Source organism: Ambystoma mexicanum, chromosome 1p, assembly GCF_040938575.1.
Source record: "Ambystoma mexicanum isolate Mex_15411 chromosome 1p, UKY_AmexF1_1, whole genome shotgun sequence".
In the NCBI taxonomy this organism is placed as follows: domain Eukaryota; kingdom Metazoa; phylum Chordata; class Amphibia; order Caudata; family Ambystomatidae; genus Ambystoma; species Ambystoma mexicanum.
Genome location: NC_090921.1, coordinates 1,120,986,278 through 1,121,010,964, shown reverse-complemented (window position 1 = coordinate 1,121,010,964; position 24,687 = coordinate 1,120,986,278). Strand labels below are relative to the sequence as shown.

The 24,687-nt window shown below is 45.4% G+C and overlaps 1 protein-coding gene across 4 annotated transcripts in view; it reads right to left on the bottom strand.

Annotated features, from left to right (window-relative positions):
* The window catches only part of ADCY7 (adenylate cyclase 7), a 1,256,803-nt gene that overhangs the window by 480,480 nt on the left and 751,636 nt on the right, over nucleotides 1-24,687 (bottom strand). For all 4 annotated transcript variants that reach the window (XM_069604769.1, XM_069604771.1, XM_069604772.1 and 1 more), the window contains one exon: nucleotides 6,188-6,337. In XM_069604769.1, coding sequence (XP_069460870.1) covers nucleotides 6,188-6,337 — 150 coding nt within the window. The remainder of the gene's footprint in view (nucleotides 1-6,187; nucleotides 6,338-24,687) is intronic.

Below are 24,687 nucleotides of genomic sequence, written 5' to 3'. Positions count from 1 at the left end.
TAGGTATTCCCTGAAGAGCAGAGTCTTAAGTTCCTTTCTGAGCAGCAAGCATTGGAGTGGCACTGGTTATGACTGGGAAGGTGTTCCAGTAGGCTGGGGCGTAGCAAGAGCAGGCTTCTTTCCGGGTTTTCACTTTGTGTGCCAGTTTAGTTTCAAGCCCAGCAATGGTTTGGCTCCTAGAGGAGCGTGTCCCACCTGAGTTTGTGTGGCTAGATAGGCTGGTTTTAGGTCAGTAGATGGCCTTATACGTGATGCAGGCAGGTTTGAAGAGTCCTGGCTGGGATAGGTAACCAATGTAATTCGCTTAGGATGGGGGAGATTCCTAGTTCCCATTTTGAGGCGTGCATCGGCATGCTGAATGGCCCTAACAGTGGACCAGTGTGGGGCAGAGGTGTTAGTGAAAAGGGCGTTGCCTGCATCGAGGTGAGAGAATACCAGGTCTGGCCCATGGTCCTGAAGTCCTCATGTGGGAGGAAGGGTTTTATCTTCCAAATGATTGCTAGTTGGTGTGAGGCAGCTTGGACCTTTATGTTGATATGTTGCTGAAAGGAGGAACTAATATCAATAATGAAGTCAAGTGATTTTGCACATGGGGTCAGCTGAGGTGTGAACCCATCAAGGTGCATTTCATTCAGCCACCATTCTATGTCCCCCTGTTATGATGTATTGCCTAGTAGAACGAATTCTATTATGGTTAGTTTGAGTTTCAGATGGGTGCTTTCCATCCAAACTTGGATAGAGGCAAGGCATTTCCGAAGGAGTGAAATGCTTAGAGTATAATTCACTTTGTTGTATAACTGAGCATTATAGGCATACCGGTGAAGTGAGATATTAGTGTCATTGAGAAGCAGCTTGATTGGTTCCACGTAGCGATCGAAGATCACTGGGGAAAGAACTGATCCATGTGGGACTCCACAGGTGACTGGATGACTGTGGATCTGACGTTACCCACCTGGACTGCTTGGTATGAAGCAACCCAGTTAAGGGCTATGCCTGTGAACCTCATTTTATCTGTGTGTAGGCATCTAAGAAGTGTTCAACCGTGTCAAATACAGCAGAGGTGTCAAAGTAGGACCAAGCAGCGGCATGCACCTTTATCAGTGATTTGGAGAGCATGGTATATATGAAGTGGATGGTGGCAGTTTTTTGTCCTCCAACTGGGTATGAATCCAGATTTGAAGTCACTGAGCAAGTCTTGTTGGTTAATCCGATTGTGGATTTGGTTGACGACTGATTTAGGCAGAGAATGGCATTCCTTTCCTTAGGACAGCCCGCAGCCACCATGAAGGATTGTGCAGTAGGTATATCGCAAAGCTCAGGGTCATATATTTAGTTTCAAATGGTTTGTTGGCAACTGGGGAAGAGGCTGGCATCTTCTAGATTTTGGCTGCAATGCCCAGCACCCTGCACGCTGCCTGGGTCCTTCTTTTGGCTCTCATGGTAAAACCGGTGCCACAACCGTTGCCTCACAGACCACAGTGTCCTCTCACTTCAGCCTAATACATTTCTTGATCTCCGGAAGTAGAAGCAGGATAAGCGCAGGGCCATGAAAGACGCCCATAACTGAAGGAACCAAAGGGCCGGATGTCGTCACTGTGGAGGTGGAGAGGTTTCCCCTAGATCCTCTGGCAATGTGGTATCTCTCAGGGGCAGCTCCAGGGACTCCAGATCAGAGGCTTGGCCAGAGGTAGAATGTCCCATAAATCGTCTGAAAAAGGCCAGGGGTGCTCCCCTCCAGAAAGGGTCAGACATCTTCCGGCTCCCTCTATTGATCTGCCTACTGGGGGGGGACTGAGCCACTGAGTGTGGATCCTACAAAGGAATGATCCTTTGGCTCTATCATTGGAAACCACGGCTGAGGCTTGCCCCGCCCTTTTGGAGAAATGCTCTGCCTATTGTGCGGCTGGAGTAAACGCGTCCATCAGCAGTGGAGACGTGCTATGAACAATTCAGAATCATGAGCCAACAGTTTCCTGGACTTTTCTCCTGTACTTCTATTTTTTGTGAACCAGAGCCTCAACCTCAGAAGGAAGCCTGTGCCTTCTGGCTTCATGATGGTATTGGGCCTGCCCTGCAACTTAGGTTTGGCTCCTGCCTAGCTGTGAGAGGAGGAATCCAAAGGGGTCTGCACTGGCAAACCTGGATTTTAAGAACAACGCCTCAGTACACAAACTGAAAGGGAAGTGCAGTGCACATGCAGCACCCCTAGTGTTTCCATATGAAGTCTTGCCGATGCAGCCCTTTACGGCTCCAAACAATGTCTAGGAACAGATGTGGCCCATGGCATGCTGCCTGAGTCACAGTCCCAAAGGGAGCTCAGATCTCACTACATTGACAGGAATCCAAAGCAGGATCAACGTTTTCTCCAGAGTAAGAATGTATTTGCACCTCAGAGAGACCTTGGGTATCGGTCGAGATAGAACAAGTTGCAAGGTTGTGATACTATGGTAGCTGCTGCAGCCGCGGGGGCCAACAATCTGATAACAGCAGCACGTGAGGCGGAAGCTGACGGTCTGTCTCTGTTGCAGAGAACCCGGTGCAGGCAAAGACATTCGTCACGCTGGGGTGAAAGAAAGCCTCGAGGACACAACGAGGTGGCCCACCCGGCCCCACTTGCCAGCACGCCAAGTCGGCGTGAGCCAGGACAGCAGCTCCGCTACCCCCAACAATACCCTGGATCACACAAGAAACCATAGTAAAGAAAATGCAACAGAAAAGAGATGTTCTCTTACCGGGACTAAGTACACAGTGAAACCATACGGGCAGATTGTAAAGGGGAAATGGGATCAGGACCTGCTCTTATCTACGTGTGGGGGGTGTGGGGACTTTAAAGAAACAGACAGCCTGTAATAATGGATTCATTCATTCTTTTGCCAAAATTTGACGGGGGGGGGGAGCAGCACTTCACCTGGGCACATTATGAAGTGTCAAGAGTCAAATCAACATAACTTTTTCAGGCTACTGGAACGAAATACATTTCTAGCTAATTAATATCAATAGGCTATTTTTATAGTCCTTGATTATTGTAGACCAGGGCCCAATGAGGGTCCGTCTAGGAAGGTCATATTGCTCAACCCGCGAGGGAATACAGGGGGAAAAATAGACAGACACTAGGGTAGGCAAAACATACTTTATGCAAGCAATAAGCACCCAGTTTGGTGGTGTCACTAGGTGGTAATGGCCTGGGGCCCAAGTTATAAGCCTGAACCAAGCGAGGGGACCAGGTGCCTTTGTCAGATGGTTGAGCCCCCAGAGCGGCTGCTTATTGCTATTAGCAACCAAAGGCTAACACGCAGAGTGCTACCAGCAAAGTATTTGTGTGAAACAGGTCGTGTTGTACAAGCAATCCATTGTTTCTCACAAATCAATCCTCATCTAACATGGCTGCCATGGAAATGGAAGATGGGGCTCCATGCGGATGGGGCCATGGGTGGGCAGCATGGCGCTATTGTGCCATAGTGGTGAGTGGGGGAAAAGTCAAGCAGGGGGAGGGAAGATGGCCGGCGGGTTCCTCCAATGCTCAGGACCTGGGGTTGGATCGTGAGATTCGGCCCCTGTTTGGAGCAATATGATAAGTAAATGCACCTGTCAAGTGTGCTAATTAATGTGTTTATGTGTTTGTTTACTTGACTTACCCGTTCTCTTCAAGGATGGGAACCTCTATACATCACCACCATGAGGCTGGATGGAACATTGATGGAGAAATAATGGATGGGCCTCTCCTGTCCAAGGGATTGGCTGCACACGGAATACGTTGGAGGGTAGAGAACTTAAAAGGAAAACAAAACATTGGGTATAAAGGAAAAAGGAGGGAGACAGAGAGCAGAGAAGCAAGGGGTGACTGATAGGGCTCCCTGGTGGGGCTGAGGTCTTGAGCAGTTCCCAGGGGCAGAGTGAGGCGGCTGCATATGCCAGGAGCAGCCAGGCGTGACCTGTGAGCTCTGGGCAACATGCCCACTGTAGCCTGGGCACCCACTCTCAGTGATCTACTTTACATGTGGGATATCACATGTCCTAGTTGAGTGGAGATCAGGCCTGTTCCCTGGCTAGCCATATCGATCTCTGAATGGGCACCGAGGCATATGCTCTAACCCAAGGCGTTCAGACCTCAAAAGGAAAGACTCTGCTTTAGAGGCAACAGCGGAAGGAGCTGCAGGGTGAGGAGGTGGAGGTGCTCAAGAGAAGCAGCAAGAACATCTGTATAGCAATACTGCCTTGGAACCGAAAGGGGAAACTATGAGCTCGAGGGGATAGAAGGACAAGTACCAGGAATGGAGGAACACCGGAGAGAAACCGAAGGCCACAAAGAAATAGGATATCCAGAGTAAGGAATGGAGAACAAGGGCACAGGAAAGGGAACAGCACCAGGGCGCCAATCAGAGTTGCAGCGCAAAGTCGTACCTCTGATTTATACAGAGGTTGCATTCTCCAGGTGTCTGGCATACTAGAGGTGGATCCGTGCAATAAGGCCCCTTCATCTTGGGGCGAGCCGATGCAGCTTCGAGTGCCCCCATAACGATCAGGTCACAGGCTGGCGGTGGTGCCTTTCTGAGTTCATGTCGGCCCACTGGGAGGCAGACTGGAAAGTCCTGAGCTACCTGGGCATGGTGACCTGGGTGAAGACAAAGACGCCCAGCCAAGGCAGTGTGAGCGTGACGGCCCCAGGACCAGGTGGTGTGGCCTCAGTATCAGATGGCTGACCAGAACATCCATATGTCCAGACTGCATGACCACAGCAGCCCTGGAGGAAGAACAGAAATGCCAGCCCTACCTGCCCACCCTAAGGTAGAAGGGGCAGGCCGGTGAGGTAATATGTTATGGGCCGTGTACTAATGGCAGCCTAGGTGGAAGTGCTGTTGGCCAGCCAGGAATACAGAGGGTGGGCTGGTGAAGAAAGAAGTCCAGGGTAGTGTCCACGTGGCAGACCGCATGCATGGATATGACTTCCTGCATTGGATGGTGGAGATGACTGGGGCAGATGGCCCCGCCCATCGGGGCTGCTCAGGCGCAGAGTGGAGAAGACGGGGAAAGAGTGGAGGAGGCCGGCCCATCCCCAAAGGACAACTTGCGAGACCAGGCTGCGGCAATGAATATAGAGTGCCCAACGAGGGCATGGAGTGCTGCAAGGATGGAAGAGCCTTGGGATATGTGGCGGTGAAAGCAACACCCCATTAATACATGACAGTACCCTGAGCAGGCCCTCAGAGACAGCAGTGAGGGGCAGGCCCCACCCCCCACCAAAGCATTATCATCTGCATAAAGGGTACTGTGCTAGTGGAGCGCTGTGTTGGGAGTAGCTGGCTGCAGCAGCCCCTCCCATGTATGTATGGGTATATTATATATAGATTGAGGGGGTGGCTAGCGAAAGGAGTTGGTGAGGAGATGCCTGGTGGGGAAAGTTAGTTTACTATGGGGTCTGGAAGAGGCCATCCTGGGGGAGGGGTCGCCCACAGGGGCCATCCTCTGCCCCCCCCCACACATCTGTGTGGGTGGTGTCAGGAAGGAGGGGTCTGTTCTGTCGGTTCACACTGGGGGTCCCACCATCACCCTTTTAAAGAGGGATGGGCTGGTGAAGTAGGTCCCCAGGCAGAGGCTCACGCCAGGGCAGCGGAATATTAGAGGGAAATAGTTAAGAGTATACAAAGTAGATCGAAATGTTGACATTTATGGTTATTCTTTGTTGAAATAGCAATCATTTGGGGCCTACCATTTGTGTAGCATGGAATTAAGGGAACTCAGGTAGCCCATCTCCTGTTTGTGTGATGTGGGGCATTAAAGTCTTTCTCCTGGAGGTTTCCAAGCGGCCCTCTCTTTGCAACAGGACAGCGCGGAGGGGGTGTTGAATGGCCCTTTCCTGGCCTGTGGGTAGGAGTGTACACAAGTCCCAGGAAAGGACAATAAACCCAGGGCTACATTATCATGAAATCCTGGTGTGGTTGGGGCTACCACTGTTCACATAGATACTTCTACCATATCATGCAAGACATTGTTTCACAATGTTTCTAGACTTGTTGCCCTGACCCAAACAGCCCTTCTGCGGATAAAGACACGGCCTTGTCACTGCGATTGGGATGAAACACCATTGCAATGCAACAGAAAAGTGCGGCAATGTCTTTGAAATGCATCGAAGAAGAACAGAGGAGTCATCAGCATTGCCATCAAGGGTAAGCCACTACTAGATGCCTACCTGCTGCCTCTTCTGGTCCTCCAGCTTCATTCGCATCCGGATGCACCTGAGCGTATACCTGTACAGATCCCGCGAGGCATCCAGCATCTGGTGCTTGTGAAAGGCCCCCATCAGGTTTCCACAGAGAAAAACCACAGCGTTGGCCAATAACTGGGGGGAAAGAATGAGACTGTTAGAGCCACTTCGGTGGACTGGATAAGAAGCAGCCACCACCCCCAATGCCCCACAAGCAGATCACATTTTCATACGGGGCCCACTGGCCACCAAACATTTGAAGAGGAACCTTCCCCCACAATGCACACTGCAACGTATGGTCTCTCATGTCTACGCGTAAGGCAGCAACCTGCGGCATACGTGGTCTCCAGCTTGCAGCTGAAGCTGCAGAGACTAACTAAAAGAGTTATACTGTCCTTGAATTCTGGCTGCATTCGTTATTGATTACCTTGTTTTTTAGCAGAGATTCTTTTAAAGGGTCACATTTTAGAGTTTTTGTAAGCAAAAGTTAATACCGCTCTCTGAGGCGCACAAACCGTGGGGTGAAAGCAACCAGCATGTGATCCCTTCAGCTCAGCTTTCAACTCCTTCCTCCTTATGGCAAGGGCATGTGTCTGTTCAGCACTCTATAAAGGCAGTGTTCTGTTCTGTGCAGCGTGAGGTGTGTCTTAAACACAAAACTAAAACAGAACAACAATAAAGTGCATGTACCATCCAAAGGGAGACCCGTAGAACTACAGAGTTGGGAAAAACCTATATAATTCATTGCACAATAATAGCCAGATCTTCAGAAAAGCCACTTGCCTTAAGCATGGTAATGTAGCCTTAAAACCGAGTTGGTCTAGTTGCAAGAATGTCCTGTGTGCTTTTGTTACCTGCCTACGTGTACAGACGAAGACTGCTTGAATCAAAAGATGGAGTCGAACAACAAGAGCAACGTGCTATGAATGTAGCCTTACCTGGCAGATTTGAAGCTCTAGAACTGAAAACAACTGAAAACGAGCATCCGAGAAAAATTCAGCAGCTGGGGCTTGTAGATAGACTATTAAAGATGACAGGTTTGTAGGAGGAACAGGCCCAAACAGTATTCTCAATCGGAATCTTCAACGGTGGAGCTTGGCAATAAATGAAAGGCGCCACACGTCCCAAAAAATCCTCTTCTCAGACTAAACAATGACTGGTTTTCCCCCCATTGAATCCAGCTGGATATCTTGAATCGCTCTTCCGAAGAGATATCATGGGGTTGTTGTTACTGCGTGCCGTCTATCATGTTGTTTAATCAAAAGGAATGTCTAGGCAATATAATGAAGAACTTTCTGTCCACCACAGGATCTTATAAAGGGATTACCCAGAAGAAAACCAAGGTATCATGGACAAACCACAGGCATCCATGGCCGCCCAGAAAGGAGACGCCAACCGTGATTTGTCAATTGTCATAAGACTTTGTGAAACCTTTCCAAATAATTCAATGAAATATACAGAGCAGTGCTTAGAGGGAAAATACTGTTGCTGGCACATGCAACATCAAATTGCGCTAGACACCAGTACACCACCCAAAGTGGCTAGGTACGCCTATGTGTCCCATGGAACGCCATGACTCCGGCCCCATCAACTCACACAAAATGGCCACTGGGGCTGGACTTCCCCCAGGCGCAGTGGGACATTGTGAGTCTGCAGGCCACTGACCATGTGGTGGCAGTGGCCAGTTTACAATGTACACAATCCTCAACTTCAATTTTGAAGTTGGTCTTCTGCCCTCTACTCCGAGCTCATGAAATAAGCTCTTTTAATTTATTGATTCGAGTCCACAAGAAACATGTTTTGGTTGTACAAAAAATGATTTACCTATTTTAAACAAGACATCGTAAATACATTGCTGGTTTCAATGTCACTTCATTTACATACACAATGTGTGTCAAAGAAACCGTCTTCTTGTATATAACTATGAACTGTGTAATACTCCTTCTAAAAAAGATATATTCACACACAGCATCTAATGTGTACATAGTACAGTATTCTTATGAATGTTCACCAATGCAAATAAGATTTGTATTATATGTCCAACAGGTTTCGAGTAACTATGTATTCTTCTTTAGGGATTTACCATAGGATATTTATAGAATCAAATAAAGGCAATTTAATATAATGTCAATACAAATAATATAAAATGAAGAATCTTAATAGGATTACTGACTCCTCTTACTAACCTGAGGACATTGGTTCAACAAAGCTAGAAAACTTTAAATTGCACGAATATATGGAGTTCAGAGAATTACAAATCTATAGAGAAGGAGATACAACCCCATTATATAATATTAATTCCCTAATGGAGACATTATAGGAAAGTATATTGGTTGTCTCTGAATTAATTGTCAGCACTTATGGATCTTCATGAGAAGACATCCTATGCCTCTAGTTGTGTATGAACTGGCTGTAACCCCAGGTGACCTACAAATACATGTAGTAGAACTTGCATGGTTATACAGCTAATGGCAAGCTCGTTTGCTCGACGAAAACAGCAATGTGTTCTCTCTTAGCTTTGTCATCTGAGCAAGGGGCTTTAAAATGATGTCTAATGCTGCGAGTACCAAGTAAACCCTCCTAACCATTTGTGCTTTAAATAACTCTGTTCCCACCACGGTTGCTCCTACAAAGGTACTGTGGTGACATCATCAACCTGAGACATTTTAGTCAAATGCTGCATGATAGCTTATCTTGTCCCAGAACCCTCTTGGATTATGTTTGTAATGTTAAAAGAGCACACGAAATACAATGATCTACTTCTCTAGAGTCCTATCCTGCAGCTACTCAATCCCTAGAAAAACACTATTACCAGGGATATCGGAAAATCATTTTAATGGCTGTATTTTGTAGCAGGCATCAGATCTATGAGTTCATATAATGTGTTCGTTGATGTAGTTGCATGTTAGTAGCCCATGGGTTTGCAAAAGTGTGGATTTTGATGTAAAATGATAAGCCACGTTTTTGTTTTGGTAAATGAACAAAAAATGCGACATATATATTTTGTGATAGACAGTTACTTCCAGGATTTATTCTGTACTTCAATTGGCTCAATTTATTTTGGATTAAATAACAGAAAGACGTATGGCCTCATGGAAAAAAGTACCGGTCCTGGGCCCCCTTTTTGTATGTATATGCTGTTTCTAGGGGCGGGCCATGGGGGATGTGGCCCAGGTCGCAGAAGGGGGGAGGGGCACAAAAGAGACAGGTGTCAATCTGCCCCCTGGCTCCACGGAGAAGGGCACCCTATAAACACATGATGCACCATTGATGTGCATCGATTGTGGGTGGCAAGCGGCTGGCTGAAAAGTCTGCTGGGATGTCGGAGCCTGGGTCTAATGTACACACACAGGAATGAAGCTGCATGCTGTGAGGCCCAGGCTCAGCAGCTCACACAACAAAAAGGGTTAATTGTCTGCACGATGGCTCCAATCGGCGCTGATGATGCACGCCCCATCCTGCCCTCTCCATTCACTGTTCCCTCATTCCCATTTTCACGGCATGACACACCTCTGGGAATACAAAAATGCAGTCAAAACAGTCAAAACCCACACACATTGATAAAGCGCCATGGGCTCGTTTTCATTAGGCGTAATGCAGTAGCTGATGGACGGCATTGTTATTTAGTCTCGGTTTGTTTCTTCAGCAGCATGATCATGGCTCATGTACTATTACGTTTATGAGCTGGAAGACATTGCGGTTATTTTGTATAGAAGGGGAATTGTCTTGGCTGCAGTAACGTACGCATTTTGCTCAACTCGTTGTTACAGTGACATCGTAAAAATGTTTGACTCTTGGGATGGGTTTAATTACCGTAGATCTTGTGAGCACAGTGGCGTGCCAGCATTTGCCAATCTTAGCAGACAAGTGTTTCTAGAGCGCTTGACTAGTGCAAGCGGAAGCGACCTGATGACCCAAGGTGCTGTGGTATATAGCTAGGCAATCATTTTACAAAAACCTACTTGATTGTGCAATAGATTGGAATTCGTGCTAATAATCATGTTATGTTTGTATTGTGGTACTATATGTTTGTATATAGAAAGCCATGTGGCTATTGGCATGATAAATAAATAAATAATATAGCTTTAGAAGAGGTTTATTGTGCTTTAATAGAGACTGGGCAGTACACAGCCTTAACGCACAACCACTGGAGTCACGACACACCATGGTGGAGTTCTGTTGCAATCATGCACACCCCCCCCCACTAATAATAAAAAGGTGAAAGTAATGTTTGTAATTCAGGGTTCTGCAACATTTGGCTGTGCAGATCTCTTTGACTACAAAATCCCATCAGCTCTTGCCAGCATATTGAATGGTGAGGGCTCCTGGGAGTTGCAGTGAAAAGCATCTGGAGAGCCACCAGCTGCAGACCCCTGTTCAATTTGCTTACGTGTAAGCTGACAAGTAGTTTGCTTGGCGTGTTGCCCCTCCCTGGGCTTCATAGTTAACACCACTTTTAAAAACAAACCTGGCCCTCCTTCCTGCACGTGTGGGTACTGGAGAGTCGTGCACAGCATTAACAAAACAAGCAATTGCGACGTCAATAGGCTTTGCCGGACATGGGTCAAATGCAGCCTTGAACTCCCCAATTAATGCCACCACAGGCTATAGTACAAGCCCCACCTGTGCAAGTCCCATCACAATGCACCGTGCAGTCTTCAACTCCCCGATTATGTCTTAACATGGCGTATAAAGTCATCATATGTAATGTGTACATTTACAGAAGCTGCCATCATGGGCCAAAGCCAGCCTCTAATTTCCTAATGTCAGCAGAAGGTTTGCATAGGCACCACATCAATGGCATGCCCCCACATGTTCAGGTGCTGCCAACATATGCCACGTCAACCCTCAGATGCCCCACCAAAGATATAATTGCCCTGGTATAGGCACCCATGTGCAAGATGGACTGAGAGTTTCATGTGAGTGCTTTCTGTTCACTAAAGCACTGCTTACTAATAAAATCCTTCCAACAGCAACCATTACACTCTGAACCAAGTTTACTGATGGCATTAGCAGATCCTGCTCAGCTAACCTGTCGGTCATGCATCACGACTGCATTACTAGATCACATTCAGTTACACAAAACAAAAAATACCAATAAACCTTAAGCCATTACTAATGCACTACAATAAAGCTTACACCATTACAAAGTGATAACGCACATTTGTCCTATTTAACACAAAATATGCCCAATCATCAAACAAAAAAAGTGGAGCTAAACAAACCCTATTCTGCCACGTCTTGGACATCTAGCACTCTTCCGTAAACTGCCAACACAGGCAGCCAATTGCAACTAATGTACACACAGACTATCTATTTGTTCAGTCGATCACAAAGCCCGAAACATACAAAAGGAGACAGACATGGCACATGACGGATGTGTACTGATGCACATTTGCCACTAAGCACCTTCCAAATTATGTGTTTCCTTGCTTGTGTTAAGGGGTGAGCTGCAAACGTATGAGGGGGCGAAATCACCCCTGTAGAATGTTTAGAGTGCCTAGGCTTGTCAATGGGTGATGTACCGTACCCCCGCCCAGGGTAGCCAGACCTTAGTTTGCTGGAGGAAAGCAAGTGAGCATGGGGAAATAACAGGATGGCAAAGCGTGAAATAGATGCTATGGACAGAGGGATGCAGCGCGGAAGAAGGTTTTGCGATGTCATTGGTGCATACCAATCCAGTAAGGTGGACCACAGTTCTGTACAATAGAGGAGGAGGCTGTGTCCTCAAGGGTTGTGATAGTTGGGTTGTGTTTCCTAGGCATACGTTGAAAATTGTGACTTAGAATAAAATGTAATGTGGGATTCATGAGAGCGTACTCATGCATTCCTGGAGAATTTGTGGCTTATTTTACATGGAATCGCTTTACATTACATCCCAGGACATAATCCAGAATGTTAATTGTGGGACTACCAAGCCTGAGTTTAGAGTGGCCTAGTAAATAATTGACTCTGTATAATAGTTGAATGTTGTTGCTAACAAAAGGTAAGGACAAGAAGCAGTGAAAACTGATATGGTGAAATTGTGGTGCTTAACTAGATTACAGGTTATCAAAGTTAAGTAATATGTACCCATCTATAGTGTAGAACCCTGCCTCCCACAATACTAGCACCATCCACACCAACTCCCTAACAGGCCTCAAGAACTCTCAGGGACACAGGTCTAGGGTTTTGCTCCCAGAAGAGCTACAGGTCAAAACCCACCCTCATTTAAAAGTGCCTGTAGCTCCTTCCAGATTCCCTTTCCACAGAACATGGCACTTCAGAGGACCGAGGAGTAAGCAGAAAAGTGTTGGCTCTCCTGTTCCGTTGCGGCTCATGATGACACCCTGGCATTCTGGAAGCCTAAAAAAGCCGGACTGCCCCTGAGCAAAAGACAATACTCACACTATTTCCCACAAAAGGGTGCCAGACTGGCACTGCATACGGGAGGATAGACAGCTGGTTCCTTTCCCCTTACCTACCCTGTGTGTCATACATCCATACCTCCACATTCACCTTTCGCATAGGTCACCACTTACCCAGTACTGATGGTTACCTACTTCTGATAGCCTACAACCAAATAGGGCACCACATTATGTCTCAAAGTTCCACTAATAAAATCAGACAAATTAAAAAACATCCCAATTCTAGTCTACTGCTAGTAAGAGTCCTATTCCAATGTGTCTCAAATTTGAATTGCTTCCCTAGCACCACACAAGCTCCAACGTCAACGTCCAACTCTCTGAGTGCCCTTTGCAGACTGATCACAAACCTCAGACGTTTGAGCCTTATACAGCCTGGAGATTGTACTCAAACCTGAAAGGCGGGAGGAACCCCGAAGTATTCGGGCTATTTAGTGTTTCTACGAATACGTTCGACCATGGCCGGAAGTAATTCGACGGGTTCAGTGATGATTGCACACGAGAGGGTCTGGGGATAGATACAATGAAGCAACTTCAGAGCCCGCAATAGAATCAGGCGCACAGGGGACCATGCAGTCCACGCGAGAGAGCTGCGCACCGCGAGACTTTAGAACCGGAAAGCCGTTTTCCATTTCAGTCCTATCCGTTCCTCTGTCAGAGAAATGAATACTCATTGTAAAGTATTAATAAACATGTGGCTTGTTCATACTAAAGAGTTTTTTTGGTCACAAATCATTGGGTGCCCCTGCGACGGTAATTGCTGGTGGTGCCATTACGATTTCATTTTGTCAACGAGTTAATTCAATGGAGGGCCACGTTGCCTTCATTTTTTTGCACCCGGAACAATTGTTTGAAACCATCTCATTAATGGAAATAATCAGATTTGTCTGACTATTTTCCAATCTATTAAAATGAAAAGCAGCAAATGAGAAGGAAGCGTTCGGCAGAGGAGCAGGCGCGCCTGGCGCGGCGCCCGGCCTTCGCAGAAATGAACAGTAAATGCTACACTACAGCCACGGCTTATAATTACTGCTGTAATACAATTGGGTTTGTCAATAACTGCTCTGAAAGGCCTAATCGTGGCCTGGGGCGCGGAGATGATATACCGTGCAACACAGCGATTAAGGTTACCGTTTGCCGGAACATGCTGTGTGAGCGAGGCAGTGTTTGAAAAGGTCCATTGTATTCTAAAATATGGTGTTAGTATGCGTGTACTTCTAAAAGTAATTATGGTATTAGTGAAGCCGAAAGCCTCCTCCCTCTACACTGTTCACATTATCGCACACACCTGGCACTCCCTCCTGGTTACAATTCCCTGAAAACTTTGCATCCTACTTCCTGCATCCTTGGACATGTGCTTGTCTTCCTCATAGGGAGGATGAAAACAAGAGTGGTTACTTAAAGCAACCGAGTTTTATAATGGGAAAATTGGAACTACAAGTCCCAGAATGCAAAGAAAAAAACAGAACTGGATAAGCACCTACAGATTAGAATGGGTCATGTTGGCAACTATGCCAATGTGGAGCCAGCAGAAAACAAATTCGGAGTAAGGAGAGACTTCCGGGGGACACGAAAGACACAGAAATCCTCCGCAAAGCGAAACGAATGCAACACTCACTGACACCTGTGGAAAGCCACGAGGAGAAAACAGCCTGAGCCCCTGGCTGCTACCACATCAGAGATGTTTCTGAAACTGTGCTGGAAAGGGGCAGGGCCTTGGAACGGTCGGTCACCTGTGTCATCCAGCTCGTGGGGAAAAGGCAGGCACTGATTGGTGCATAGCTTCAGGCGAGTGCAGCAGCCAATGGAAAAGGAAGTGGGACACAGAACCACCAGGACCACTGTAAAAAAGGAGACAGAAGGAGAGGCAGAGCGTGCGTTGTTTGGGTGACATCAGAGGAGGCAGAGGCAACCAAGAGACCAGGTGGGAGAGGAATGATGCAGAAGAGCAAGGAGGCTGATTACTCAGGCAATGTGCAAGATGAGGTCTTTGTGAGGGGGAGTGATACCAGTTTGTGAGACTGAAGCAATGAATGAGGGGGTGTTTGTGAAGGTGTGGGTAGTGGTGAGGGAAGAGTGGGAGATAGGAATAGGGGAGTGAGGGTATTAGGTGTATAGCGAGGCAGTGTTGTGGGGGGCATGAGGATAGTAGAGATGGGGGTGTAGGAGTTGAGCGCAGGGAGAAGGGTGCAGGAGAGAAGTGGGGGTAGGAATAATGAGACTGAGTTTTTTTGGAGAGTGAGAAGGGGACTAAATCCCTGGAAGGGTAGGCAGGGCACCATATCCGTGAGTAGGGTATGATAGAGGGCAGAGTAGTACTAGTGCAGAGTAGTAGTGTAAAGGGAGCAGTAACAGTGTGGAGAAGGGAGACTAGAAGTAGTGCAGAGAGAGAGGGTAGAAGTAATAGTGTGGAGGGAGTAGTAATTTCACGGAGAAGGGAGAGTAATAGGGGTGCAGAGAAGCGGTGAATAAGATCGTAGGGTGGAGGTAAACAGCAGAGAGAGCGAGAGGAACATCGGAGGGATAAAGAAGGAAGTGTCAGGGCGTGTGAGGAGGAGACAGTAGGTGAAGTGGTAGACAAGAGAGTAGGAGAAGATAAGGGAGAGACGTAGGGAGAGGAACATCTGGGTGTGGAAGGAAAACAGAGCGGGGCTTGAGCATCTGTAAAGCACAGCTTTATTTCCCTTTAGAACTAAGATCGTTGATCGTTTAGAGCCAGACTAGTAAGGCCCTCATCATAGAGAAAACAGACTTTAGCATATAGAGGGAGAGAGAGAGAGAGGGAGAGGGAGAGGGAGAGGGAGAGGGAGAGGGAGAGGGAGAGGGAGAGGGAGAGGGAGAGGGAGAGGGAGAGAGAGAGAGAGAGAGATGTTGCACCTCATTGTCCTGTGGCAAATTACAGGTTCCATGTAATAATGTCGCCACAAAAATCTCGCCATGCAAAAATATCGCTGAAAAATGGCCATTTTTTGTAGCGACATTATTGCATGGAACATGCGGGGGACACCCCCGCAACCCCCAAACATTTTAAATTTATTTATTTTTAATTTTTTTTGCCCCTGTCGCCATATATATGGTCACCCAAATAATATCGCCACGACATTTTCCCGGCGATATTATTACCTGATACCAAATTACATTGTATTGCTGTGTACCTAGCCCTCCCTCATCCATCACACAAAGCCCATTGTGGTGTGAAGTCATACCATGCCAATAAGGGTCTTGTCACTGCGCTTGAGCAAGAGTCTAAGACGGAAGATGTAAGCAATGGACCATTCTTCAGACCACCCCCGAATGGCCTCCCCGTCATCTTCCTCAGTGTGAGATTTTCCTACTTCCATGCAGGAGCTTTTTCCAGATCCTTTCTTCAACGATGCAGAAGAGCTAGCCTAGGCCCTCCTCTCCTGGGGCCCATGATACTCCCAGCAATGATCCACTTACTGTTTCTTCTTTCTCCTTATTAGAAGCAGAGCCCACAGAGACAACGTTATACATCCCATTCACACCAAAATGAGGGGAGTGAGAATGGGAGGTGCGGATGCCCGCAGTGGGCTGTGGAGGGGCCGAATCCCTCACAAGGATGGAGAGATACTAGCACCATGAAAGGGCTCTGGGAAGCAGTATCCAATGGTCTCTCTGTTCTGTGGTCCCTGGAAAGGTTGCACGCTGGAGACGAATGAGCTTGCATTCTAGAAAAGCACTTCAGGCAAGAGGCGCTTGTTTGAACTCTTCGGTGATCTCCTGATTTGCTTCTGTATATCAAAAATGGGGAAATGCGGCTGCAAATTCTACCATTGAAGGTCGTCTCGGAGGAGTTCCCCCGCCCCCTCAGCTGAATGAAAGAGAGCTGATTCAACATCCCCTTCGCCTGCCAGTGATACACAGTTAACTGAGAACAGACCCTCGGGGGGATCAGGGGCAAACCCAGACTGAGGGAGCCCTCTCCTGGGCAAATATTAAAGCAGAGCTTGAAGCCTTAATGGACGAGGCAATTGCAGCTGCCCTCAAAAGGAAATGTGCCGCCCCCAAGCCAGAGGACTCAGAAGCCCACCCAGATGCCAAGAGTAGGTAGATCTCCAAGGAAGCAAGACCTGCATTTCTTTGACATATCTGAGAGATCCTGGATTTCCCTGGGGTAATGAGGAATCAGGAGGAGAGAGACTTCTTAATTCATTATGATATAATGGCAGCATCAGTCAGCCCAATGAACAAACCTTTTAGTTATTCAAGAGGGATTTGGCTGATCGTGAAAAACCGGTGGTACCCAAGTTTATGGCAAAATGGTATCCCATTAAGGATGGACAACCACAGCATATCAAGGTAGAGCAAATGATACATAATTTGGCAAGGAAACGTTTCATGGTCACAGAAGGCATGAAACCTCGACACCCGACAGGCATGAAGGTGGACACAGTACTAAAGAAGTGCTATGCTGCTTCAAATATTTAATTGCAGGCTACCATTTGTCTGGTCTATGCTGCCCAGCCTTTAGTGAAAGACAACCAGAACATATATGTGCTAATAGAGAAGGATTGTATCAAGGTTCTACTCTTCATTGAGCAATTGACACAGTTAATGTCAGACATTGCCTTGGACATGATCTCTGCATCAGCCGTTTGTGTCAATAAGTCAACTCTCCATCACACCTATCTAGGGGACTCGAAAGCCAACGCTGCTCAAAAATGTAGGTGCTTCACATGCCCATGACATGTTGTAGGCTGTTTGGTCCAGTGTTAGGATGCCATGGTTGAAAAGTCCTATGAAGACTGCATCTATTCCTCTTCTCTACAATCCAACCTTCAAGAGAAGGTAACCCAGAAATATTCCCAGCAAAAGCCATTGAGGTGTACACAAGGTTTATCTAGAACAAGGCAAAGGTTCAAAGAAGGAACGCCTCTCTCTACCCATCAGAAAATTCAATCGAAGACCATTCACTCCTGGCTATCGGCCGAACCTGCAAGTAGGGGGCCATCTACAGGCTGTCAGTGCAAAGTGGGAAATCCTAATTCAGGATGTCTAGTCCAGGAACATTGTAACCAAGGGCTATCAGATTGAGTTTACTACTGTTGCATCTCAGCAGACAATGCTTTGGACTCCAACACTGCAACAGACTCTTCACAGGACCAGGACTTGATAGAATATTGAGTGTGTTCCTAAAAAGAGAGGTCATCCCAGGATCCTGGCTGGAGAAGGGTCGGGGCTTCTATTCACATTTTATTTTGGTCAGGACGATGACAGGCAGTTTTTGGTTGCTTCTCAAACTGAGGAACTGGAACACGTGGCTACTGTGAGGGGTAATTAATGCGAGGCAGACAACTGTTTGATGATTGTTCAACATATACCATTTTATTAAAGAAAGATTGATATTATTCAAACCACTAAATCTCCGCAGTTATTTGAGGACAGTAATTGACCAATCAATGGGTTTTCAGCTGTTCTGATGGGCCGGATAAGGTGGCCCAACCCACCAAGTCTCATGCGAGCATGAGAGTAATTTTAGGCTGCTGGAGCGAGGCATGTGCATTCTGTGCCATTGCCCAGAGCCCTGCTTTCAGGAGGCCCCCACACACACCTGTGCCTGCCGTGACTATACCAGGTAATACAGATTTAAAGAGGGGCTGTGCTGCCTCCATGATGAGGCTCGCTTTTCTGTTTGTCTGAGTGAGGCTATATTGTCACCTACCAACCCCTGTGATGCTCTAGAGACAAATACTGCATCCCCGTCGCCCATCAGACTCTGCAGGCTCTATAATTACTGCTCATCACTTTCTTTCTTCTAGCAGAGCTTTTAAAGTAGAAGAGATGTATAAGTCAAGGCTCATTTAAGAGTCTGTTGTTTTGGACAAGACGTTCTTAAGCTTTGTTGGGAGGCAGAGGGTTATGTCATCAATAGCTGCTGCCCCTCCCCCATATAGCTGAGAAACATTACTCACTAAGGCAACTGTACCAACCATATGCCTGGCAGGTACACCAGGAGATGGACACAATCTAAGCTAAAGCTGGCAAGAATAAACAAACAATGAAACAATATACATGCATGCATTAGACACAAAGCAAATGTGCATTCAACACTAAGGACACAAACACTAGGTAATATATGTTTTTATACATGAAGAATATTAACATGGCATCCATAAAGGCATGAAGAGTACTAACATAAGCAATGTACAAGCTGAATGCACATTAACGATATACACATATAGCTCACTAACATAGAAATGCAAGAGTAATGGGCAGCCATCTTTTCCAAAATGGAAGCCGCTGCACACTTCTAAGTATATGAATGGCCTCAAGACTTCATGAGAACTCAAAATTCTGAAATTACAGAAATACAGATCTGTGCAGAGTGCGGACAGTAGATAGCAAACCAAGCCAAGTTTACCATGAAAAGGGGAGGATAGGAACGTTGCAGTGGAAGCACGAGAAAAGGATTCCCAAGACGCAAGCCATATATTCTTAGATTAATTCAGAGTACAACTAGATATTGTAAACCAGGTGCAGGACAGTAAGAAGTCAAAAGACTACACGCAGAATAACCCAAGAGTGTCCCAAGTCGTAATAGGAACTGTTCACATTAATATTAGCTAAAATCCCAATAAATGCAAGGTGAAATAATTCCAAATGCGGTCTCCTCACACTGACCCAAAATTAAAGAACACGCTCCATTAATTAGTAATGATCGCAGATAGGACACCTGCCCCACTCCTCGCATATATTCCCAGAGAGTAGGCACTGCACAAGGTCGAATACAAAGAAAATACTCTGGCTCATGACCTAGGAATAAAGGATGGTATTTGCTTTAATTGAAGGGAAAGCAGCACATGGACCTCACTCCCCGTACTCCTGTCTGGCTCATGTCTTGACGACCTGTCAGTTGCCCAAGGTTGGTCAGTACAAAGCCAACCAATCGAAACGGTCAATGTTAGGCCACCCGGTATGTTTTACACCAACCAACAATGTATGGTAGAAGTTATGTCTTTTTACTATTATCAATTAAGAGGGGGTTTCAGGAGGAACATCAGATTGTTGTTACCCAATCAGAAGTATTAATCCCTATAGAATGTATATGTAGTCAATCACCTTATCAATCCCCTCAGCCCATAGATTTTGTTAGCTAAGATTACAGTGTGATGTCAGTCATGACAAATGAGTATAAAACGTGTTATTGCTTTATTTGAATGTTAATATAACTGTGTTTTGCCCTGCATTTTGTCTAGTTCTGTTATTTAGTTTCATTTGATCTGGCTCCAGAACCTCTGTGTAATTTTGGTACTTTCCAGGCCGTCTTAACAGCTTTCTTTGTTAAGAAATGCAAAGGAGCATTTTTATTCTGAAAGCACAAAGCACCAGTTAGATGCCTAAATCTACACCCTCATCCAGGCCAGTTAAATATATCACACAAAAAACAGTTTTAAACTAACGATATTGTTTTCAAATATGCATGTTTAACATGCCAAAAAGCCTCATTTGTAAAACATTGAAACACAAACAGGTAACCTTTTCACACATTACCTTTTGCTATGAGTGTCAGTCTTAAAAGTACATTTTGAAAAACCAAAGTCCATTCATGCCTTCTGCTGAATTGCATTCTGGCATTTGTAGTTTCCTATTCAAGATGAGGGGACTAATGCTTAAACTTTTTGCCTAACATATTTCTGTAAAGATTGATATATTTCTGTGAATACTTTACACTAGGGTGTGTACTTGGGGGTTACAGGGTTACAGAAGGGGGGGGTGGGAATGATGAGAGGGCAGGTGAGTCATGAATATTTGTCCAGGATGTGGCAGGAGGGGTTGCAATCTTGGAGACTGGAGAGGTTTGCTTTCCCTAGTTGTGGCCATGTGCTGCTTTTTAGAGCAGACGTGGTGGATACACGAGGGTGGACAGCTGTCCACCCATTTTTTTCAGAGTCTGAACGCAACCCCCTTTGTTTTGAAGCCGTCAAGCTTGAGTGTTTGGCTCCAGGATTTCACTCAGGTTGTCATGTTGCCAGTGCAGACGCTTATCCACAAGACCACTTAAAAGAGTCATCAAAGGACATGTCTTGTACTGGGTTTTGTTTTCCAATATAGATTGTTGGGTTGAAAAGATGGGCACCATTTATACTTTACCAGCAGAGTTATTGGAAAATCTCCTTTCAGGTTATTTTTCCAGTGTTGATGACATTTTTCATGTGCTTTTTTCTTCTAAGGGGAAAGGCCAATTGAATCAAATGTGTATATTTCACTTTAAGATCTGTTCATTTATTGTTGGTATATTCATGGGTGCCAGTTTTAGATTTTTGCTTTTGGGGGAAGAAGTTCTCACACTGCGTGAAGCGAGGTAGCTGTACCCCTCCCCAGATCGAAACACCACATTTTGCAGCAGGAATAGGAAAAAGACAAATGATTTACAGGCAGGTATAAACATAGAACATCTCAGCAGCAGTCACCTAAACTGCTGAGTTGCCTTTGCAACATTCGGCTCTAGCAGCCCCTGCTTCTCCTTGCTATTCCCAGGCGCACCAAACATGTTTTGGCCTGCTCACCCGCTCCAGTCAAGGCTCAAGGGGTACATTGATGAGGCTCCCATCTCATTTTAAAGTGAGCAGCACTTGACCATTTTGTTAAAATGTATGCTAACACATCATCAAGCCCGAACACAGCAGGGGAGAAGACAGAAACCCAACCACACCCAGTAATTTAGGAGATCACAGCACTCAATTCAGATTTGTTACTTTTTTGTAGCCCATGTAAATACTTTGCAGAATCCCCAAAGGGGCAACATGCACTCCTGCCCCTATTGTTCAGCGAGAACAGGTGCATCTGCACCCTCTCACCCCTCCTATGCATATATTGAGGCCCACACTTTTCTTTTAAGCTTGGGCCCTGTTCATTTTGTTAACCTTTCAAGATCTGCAAATGTGCTTACTCCCACTGCCTCAAGATCTCACAGATAAGTAGGCTGTATCATCATGTTTTAAGGCAATACTGCAGTATACACAGCCTGCCCTGACATGACATCCTTGGAACCTGCTTAGAGTTTATTTATTTTGACAGTCAAAATAATACTTATCTGTAGCTTCTGAAATAAAAGCATATTGCAAGCTTGGACAATATGGCCACATATAAAAAATAAAAACTATCATGACGTGTTCACAAACACAGCAGTCGGCTTCAGTTAACAGAACACAATCACATATTTTTGCACTGACTTCCACCAACAGGTGGTGCTTTCAAACCAAAGTTTCAAAAATACCTTCTGCAAATAATATTTCTACCAATTACATATGGGAAGAGATGTGTTCAAGTGCCTGAATCGCAGACTGGTCTCAAATCCCAGCTTTGCTACTCAGCCAAAGTGTGTGCTCCTGCACAAATCCTTTTATCTTACTATGCCTTATCTGCCAAAATTAGAAGTCTCTTCAATGTGTTCAGCTCACACTGTCTTAAATAAAGCCTCACTCCTGATATTGCCAAATAGGAAACTATTAACAGTGGTAATTCATAGACTGGACGACAAAGTGTAGTTGGCTCGGGCCTTACTCATAGCAACGTGTTTTTAATTTAATTTCCCATGATACCTTGCGTGTTAAAGACACAGTCTATGATATCATTTTCAGTAATATCACTGATGTCACTATTTATATAAACAAGGGGGCCCCGTACATCTTTTTCAGCCCAGGTCTGCAAATCCCTGTTGGCTCGTCCCATGAGATCAACCAGCCAGGGGTTTTGCCCATCCTTACTAGGATTACTTACTACGCCTCGAGGCTATCGAAGGAGTCTATATAACCAAGCAATCTCGTTTTGGAAATGGTTTCCTAGGCCTAAGGTGACACAACAGAATCCCTATTACATTTGATTTTGGTATACCCGAATCTACTTCAGCAGAGAACAGACCATTGTGCAAAGTTCGTCAAAGATCAGTCTGCTGTAGACAGAGAAAAGTTGTGGGGTGAAATGTTGCATGGGGCTCAGTCTCCTTGAAAATAAGGGTTAACGAATTCCTGCAAAAAGTATGTTTGGTTATTTGAGGGTGCCTACTTTTCTCTCTGTGATACCGAGTATGATAATGAGTGCATGCAGAACGCAAATTATGGTGAAAAACATGAGAAACATGCATGGAAATGGTGACTATACACGGTTTTGTTGTTAAAAAGCAGAGAAAATGGAACAATAGCTACAAAAACAAAAGCCACTGGATGAGAAAACCTAGCAATTTGAATCTATAAATATATTAATTTTATGATCATGTGTTAACTAGGTTTCTGTAATGTTTGAATATTTTCCAATTTTATTGAGTTGTAGTTTATGGAAGTTATGTTTTAATGAAAATTGTGTGCGGTTTTGTAAAGGTTTATATAAACCAAAACAACAAAGAAAGAAGTTTGTTTCACAGCACTGCATACTAAGTTGTTCACAATATATATTCGTCGTACATTTCTGATGCAAGTTAAAAAAGAAACTGTGTTTGAACGAAAATGTAAAATAATATGTAAATCTCCTGTTCTTGCCTGGACTAATTATGCCCTCTTCCGTTTCCAGGTGTCTTTCAATGCTTTCTCTGGCAAAAACAGGTGCTGGAACAATGAGCCGCTTCTCTTCCAGTCGTTGTCTGCAGCAGAGCAAAAACGACCACAGAGACTAATCGTGTCTACCGATGCTCGGCCTACAGGCTGGTAAATATTTCGGGGTCTGAATCCGAAAGCGAATTGACTGATTTTAAACCTTCCTCATATCTGCTGAAAGCAGGACTGTGAATACGGCCAGGAAAAGGTTTCATAAATGTGCTCACTGCAGTGGTGTGCCCGTCTATTAGTTAAACTTCAGAACGTATCATTTGCAGGGCAGCTCGGAGCAAACCGCAAGATTCGTAACAGTGTTTAATGAGATCGGTAATGGCGCAGCACAGCATTCATTACTCCAACCAGTGCCACTGCACGTAAAATCCTCAAACAGCAGGAAACGTGCATTTCACCCTGCTTAAAATGTCAGCACGTGCACCGAGCGGATTTCAAATCCATATTAGAATTTCAAAATGCACTGCTCCTACACTTCATAAAAGGATTTCTTACTTTGTTGGCAATTCTCATGGGAGTACATGTGGTACCAATTGTAATGCAAGCACCTAATCATACATGAATGCAAACAAAATATGTAATACATCAAATACAGCTACCTTCCTATAATACATCACAGCCTGCAATATCCCAATAAAAGCCTGGAAATGATGTTCTTATTACAGGCCACTTGTGACATCACAACTGACCTGTAATAAGAAACTATCACTACCGCTCTGTAATCAGCTATTACGATATAGTTGCGACGTACTCCCGCTGTCTCTGTTGCACTTAAAGCGACGACAAGCATTTGAAATTCCATGCCTGTAAAATAGTCTTCTGTGAAACTTGACAGACAGTAATTGACAAGGAACTGTTTATGGGAGATTGTTAAGGGTTTAACATGTGTGAGCAGCAATCAGCATATTGCCAACTATTTAAAAGTGCACAATGAACATGTTTCTTCAATGCATTTTATTAAACTCCTCAAACTGTTGTTCTGAACATATTACAAGCTGCACGTTAGCTGTGTTAAATCCAAACACATTCTACATTGCGCTGGAACTCCCTGCCTCCCTCTACCTGCTCCATACCTACCTTTTCCTCCTTCCGTACTTGCCTGAAATCTCTCCTTCTCCATTCCCCACCCTGATACCTTTACCTCCTCTCATTTCTCTCTCCTTTCCCTCACATCCTCCCCTATGCACCTCTCCCTATCCGCCCCTTTCCCCTGACCCTCCTTGCATCTTCACCCTAATGCCCTTTATGTTTCCCTCCTCCTTCCCTCTTACCCTCACAGATTAATTGCTCTACTTACTGTTTTATTGGTTTGATTCAATTTTTGTAAATTGCTTCCACTGTTATACATGTTTATGCATCTTGTTACAATGTAAAGCGCTTTGGATTAAAGTGCTATATAAACACAATAAATACAAATACATTAATTATACGAAACAGCAACTGGAAGATCTCTTACATTACAGTAAGCAAGAGGCCAAGTATTAAAGGAGATGACAGTGTGCAGCCATTTATCATAAAG